A 5,929-nucleotide genomic window follows, 5' to 3' on the forward strand; every position below is an offset into this window, starting at 1 on the left:
ATTAGTGACGTGACATGTGGCCAAGTATGGTAACCCATACTCGGAATTAGTGGTCTGCATTTATCCCATCCAAAGTGCACACACACACAGCAGTGAACACACACACACCGTGAACACACACCCGGAGCAGTGGGCAGCCATTTTTTTGCTGCGGCGCCCGGGGAGCAGTTGGGGGTTTGGTGCCTTGCTCAAGGGCACCTCAGTCGTGGTATTGAAGGTGGGAGAGAGCGCTGTACATTCACTCCCCCCACCTACAATCCCTGCCAGTACGAGACTCGAACCCACAACCTTTCGGTTACGAGTCCGACTCTCTAACCATTAGGCCACGACTTCCCCCATCATAGTTCCACTATGTAGTTCCGTTTGGTGATCACATTTAGGGTGTTTTTTAAGTGCACTGCTCTGACTCAGAGTCAAACCATCTGGTTGAACTTGGAAATGAAATGACTTCTCTGCTATAATGACTCAAATTACATTTTGCCTGACAACTTGATTAGAATAAAGATGTTAGAGTACATTTGTACGGGATGAAAATGTATTAAAAATTCATACTGACTTCATACATGACTTCATACATTCAATCTTTCATGACTTTCCAAGAATTTAGATGGTTTTTCCATGACTTTTTATGATAATAATCGCCATCCTTTTCCGTGCCTGGAAGTCCCTTTGAATGTCCCTGACATGTTCAGTTTTTAAAATTATAATAATTATTAAAATAAATTGTATTTAAAGGTGACATATCATGAAAATCTGACTTTTCCAGGTTTTAAGTGCTATAATCAGGTCCCCGGTGCATCGACCAACCAAGGAAACGTGAAAAAGATTAACCCAGTAACTTTGTTTTGGTAAGCCTTTTTCTGCCTGAAAAAACGAGCGCATCTGATTTGTTGCAAAGGGATCTCATTATATTATCACTGCCCCTTAATCTGTAAGTTTCCACCCACGGCGCCAGATGGTCCTCACTGCTGAACACAAGATCCAGGGGGCGTGGTTGGATCCAGATCCAACTCCTCCCACCTTACCTAAACCTACCCGTCTCCACCCCCCACGCGAGCAGTGGATTTATTGATTTATTTAGTCTATATTGCTGCTGCCACACAGATCTAAAATAAACATGCGATTTATTTCCCAGCTGTTTACCTTCACAGACATAACCGACTGTTTTTGTAACTCGTGTGTGTTTTTAACGTAAACTTGTGTGTGAATGAGAACTTAGTTTAGTACTCACATGCTGTGACAGCCGCTTTCTGTCCGTGTGCTTCGGATGTGTGCACTCAGAAAACCGTATATCAGAAGTTTAAACTAATATGGTTTAAAACGCATGATTTCAGCGCGATAAACATGATAATCAGAACCAAAACAGATGTTTTTTAGCAGGTACAAACTGTAATGGCGCAGCTCTATTCTGGAAAAAGGGGTGAGGAGCAGCAGCTCATTTGCATTTAAAGAGACAGGCACGAAAGACGGTGTGTTTCTGCTTCCACTCAAAATAGGCATTTTCAAAATGATATAATAAATGATCTGTGGAGTATTTTGAGCTGAATCTTCAGAGTCCCTTCATCTCGGGCCGGACGAGGTCGTCTCAGAGGAGCAACCCAAACTTGGACGAGCACAGCAGCCGTGTAAGGAAGAGAGAGACACCGGCAGCCTATTCTCTCCGCCAGCCGGTTAGCGAGCTGCTCACTCTGGTCTTTTGGAGATGGATGGATGTATAGATAAATGGATGGATTGGATGGTTGTCCACCTCTTTTGTTCCCAAATTGCGCCTTGAATGATACTTGGCGATGCAGAAATTGCAGTTTAATGAGTAAACTTTGAACTCGAGTGTTTATGTGTGACTTTAGCTGCGGTGTGTAATCGGCTCTTGACACAGGTTGTGTTTTGTTGATGTTTTGCGCATTAGAGTGCTGTTTGAAATGATAACATCCATAATTCACATCGCAGTGCTTTAAGTCGTGTGGACGTGTTCTCAAGATACTGCCATGTTTTTTGACCATGCACCATGGTACTCTCTGGTATTCAGTACTGTGGTATATATCACAGTGAAAAAGTTCCATGCTGTTGCCATCTGATATCATCATTACCACCACAATACTTTTTGAAAGTGTGTGCATTTTAATTATAGTTCTTTGCTAGTTGTCAAGGTTCTTGGGAGTTATTTGAACAAAAAATCCTATACCACTGCCACAAGTTTTTGGCATAAGAGGTTTAGGCTTTTCCTCTTTTCTGGCGTTGAATTTGGTCAGTGTTTTAACGGAAGATTCTTTGTTTTACTTTGTAATGTCACTAACTATTTAATTGATCTCCAGCCTTTCAGTTAGATTGATTGATTTCATGAAGGTTTCCCCACAGTCATTGAAAACCTGGAAATATCAATGAATTCAATGCAATTTATAACATTTCTTTAATGAGTATGCATTTGAGGTTTTTGAAATTGTTTTCCTGGTGTGGAATAATCAAAAATAATAGTAAAAGTCATAAATTCTTTAACAAATATCAATTTTTCTAAAAACAATTTTGCTCTTGTGTACGGTAAAACTTTTTTTGCAAGATTTAATGATGTATTATTTGTGTGAATGATTTTTTTTTTTTGAATGAGTCATCAAACCGATTCACAAGTCGTTCTAAATGATTCCTTAGCTATTCATTCTGAATTTGAATGCTTTAAAAAAATTCTTATCCAGTAATTTGCAAACAACTGGAAAAGTCATGGGAATTCATTGGTTATAAAGTATTATAACACTGGCCTGATTTCATCAGTAGACTGTTTCTTTATTTTCTCACCTTACATGTGTTGGGGTGGTGTAAATGTGTGAATCACAGAGTTATTTAGTCAGCAGGGAGGTTAGAATGAAATCTGGGAGGAGATGAAGAATTTGGGAGATGACATGAGTCTGTCGCTCGCAGGATCGGTAGAGAATGATGAAGTCTGTGTCACATGAATCTGCAGGTTTTTTTTAGGCGGCTCGAGGACTCAGCTGTTATGTTGCACCGAGTGTCCCTAATGCAGATTTTGTTTGAGAGTGTTCCTTAGCTATTCATTCTGAATTTGAATGCTTTAAAAAAATTATTATCCAGTAATTTGCAAACAACTGGAAAAGTCATGGGAATTAATTGGTTATAAAGTATTATAACACTGGCCTGATTTCATCAGTAGACTGTTTCTTTATTTTCTCACCTTACATGTGTTAGGGTGGTGTAAATGTGTGAATCACAGAGTTATTTAGTCAGCAGGGAGGTTAGAATGAAATCTGGGAGGAGATGAAGAATTTGGGAGATGACATGAGTCTGTCGCTCGCAGGATCGGTAGAGAATGATGAAGTCTGTGTCACATGAATCTGCAGGTTTTTTTTAGGCGGCTCGAGGACTCAGCTGTTATGTTGCACCGAGTGTCCCTAATGCAGATTTTGTTTGAGAGTGTACTTCCTGTCATTATGTTTCTCTTTGTGTATTCTGCATGCTCCTTCAAGCTTTTTAATATCCTGCACACCACTGTCTGTTACAGAAGGAGCCCAGCAGTGATGTTAACAGCAGTAGTCCACGTTTGTCCCCGCCGCCCAAGCGGACACGCAGACAGACGCCACCAAGTTCTACCGATACTTCTCCAAGTCCCCAGAGTAAAGGCCAGAGAGGCCCGTGGACCATGTCCAAACACTGTACTAGGTGAGGTTTGACAATCGATGTAGAGCTGCATGAGTAATACTTATGTTGATGATCCCATCCCATTGTAATCAAAGAAATGCTGTTCCGAAAAATCTTTTATTTACATCATGTCTAGGTGTAGTTGATTATAATGGCAGCATTTTAGTTTTGTGTTGCTTACAGTGTATTTTGTTTTTTTACACAGTGCATGGCAAGCGAGCAACATAACATGAAGCAAATCCAAAATATTGTCAGTAATTTTGCTTTGGTTCTAAGGCTTCTTTTTTGGGTGTCAGGCGATGTTTCTTTTGCACTCATTGTAGTGTGCTATCATGATAGTCTGCAGTGTGCATAAGGCTGACTAATATAAAGGACTAATATAAAGGCCTGTGATTGGGCGTTGCATTCATGCACTCAATGTATACATCTGTGATTGGCTGTAATGCTCAACTATTGCAAAAAGCACATTTTTGAAATAATTCTCAAGATTAATCACAGAAGCTGTAATGCTAAAGCCCAGTTTATACTTCTGCGTCGAACCTACACCGTAGCCTGATGTGCACCTCTCCAAAAATCTAACAGCGCGCCAATTCTACGCGGACCGCAAGCGCTGTGATTGGTCTGCTAGAACCCCTCCCTCTGTATGTACTTGAGTTTTGTGTGTGTTTATGTGCACTTTAATATATTTTAATGTTACACCTTCTTATATAAAATAAAACAAAGCAAAGAACAAGTGTCTTATAATTTATTATACTACATAGCATTATATATCAGTAGGGCTGGGTATCGTTCAAAAATGTTCGATACCGATACCTTGACTTCGATACCGGTTCCTGAACGATACTTTTTTCTATACCAATTTTATGAAATAAATTTTAACAAGATTACATTATCTAAAAAAAAAAAACACGGCTTGTTGATGTTTATACAAACTCAAAGACTCATCTCCTGAGCCACTGCACAAAGGAACAAAATTTAACCAACACAATAAATGTCACGGCTATAATGCTTCTCCGACGAGCCGCTTCTTCTTCGGCTTTTGCTGTGGTACTGCGGGTTACACCAGTAACATGCCCGTGGACACTGCAGACTAGCGGTTTGCATGTGTACTGCACGTCGACGCAGAAGTATAAATGAAAACGGACGCATAGCATACGGCATAGGTCCGACGCAGAAGTATAAATCAGCCTTAAAACTGATAATTTTTTTAATTAATTGTGCAGCTTTAGATCCATTTGCTAACCGATCTGCTTAATCTTAATACTTGAGACTTTACAGTTCAGATTGAATTTGGGAATTTTCAGTGTTGTTGGAAATTAGGTTTTAGACGAGATTTGCTTTTACTCGCATAGAAACAATTACAGTTGTCTAGATTCAGAGAAAATTCTTTAAATGTTTGTTTCTTATTTATGTGCTAAAAAAAGTAGTATTATTATTTGTTGTAAACTATTTCTCATGGAATTTCGCATTGTCTTCCAGGTTGTCCACTGGTGCCTTGCAGAATGGACACAGTAAGAGTATATTATTTATTTTGATTTACTTAATGATTCCTGCAATGAAGAGTTCACCCAAAAATGACTATATTGACACGCATCAGATTTCTTTCCTAGCTGTTTATGGTAATTATGGCAACGAAAGAGAACTTAATGTAATACTGTAAGGATTGACACTTTATATATGTAACCCTCAAATTAAATATGCTGCCTTTTTTAAGCTTTAGTTTAAAAAAAAAAAAAACATAAAAACAATAGAAATTGATAGAATGGAAATGTGGTCACCTATGTATACATAGTTATGTATGTATTATGTATAAGTTATGTATAAGTTATTGATGAAAAAATGTGTCAGATATCACAGGGCTCGACATTAACGCTTGTCCGGGACAAGTGGATTTTGTGAAGGGGCAAGTGAAAGAGAATTTTGCTTGCCCGACCGGACAAGTAACCTGATTAAAACATCAATAACAAACAATAACTAGGGCAGCACCGAAACTTTGGTGAGAATGATTCTGATTTTATTACTTTCAGAGTAAACGGTGACTGATAACGTATAATGTTTTGACAGTATCAAGGTTGCGTCAGTTGAGGCTCGTGCACCTATCTGACTCACAGAAAAATCTAAACTAATAGGTGCAACAGCGCACACACAAAGAAACAAACATGAACAAACAGACTGCGGTAGGAAAAAATTGATAAATATTCTATATAACATGATATAGGAAAGCAACATCACACGACCAAGTACCAGCACAATTGCAAATGTGACATTGATTTTATACAACAGT

General features: G+C 38.8%; 1 protein-coding gene across 1 annotated transcript in view; it reads left to right on the top strand.

Annotated features, from left to right (window-relative positions):
- LOC107742719 (ATPase family AAA domain-containing protein 2B-like) overlaps positions 1-5,929 on the top strand; it is a 128,776-nt gene that overhangs the window by 2,486 nt on the left and 120,361 nt on the right. Inside the window, exons 2-4 of the mRNA XM_016555757.1 lie at positions 1,554-1,625; positions 3,509-3,666; positions 5,125-5,156. Of these exons, the coding sequence (XP_016411243.1) occupies positions 1,554-1,625; positions 3,509-3,666; positions 5,125-5,156 (262 nt within the window). The remainder of the gene's footprint in view (positions 1-1,553; positions 1,626-3,508; positions 3,667-5,124; positions 5,157-5,929) is intronic.

This window comes from Sinocyclocheilus rhinocerous, unplaced genomic scaffold (assembly GCF_001515625.1).
Source record: "Sinocyclocheilus rhinocerous isolate Xijiao unplaced genomic scaffold, SAMN03320098_v1.1 scaffold1038, whole genome shotgun sequence".
Taxonomy (NCBI): Eukaryota; Metazoa; Chordata; class Actinopteri; order Cypriniformes; family Cyprinidae; genus Sinocyclocheilus; species Sinocyclocheilus rhinocerous.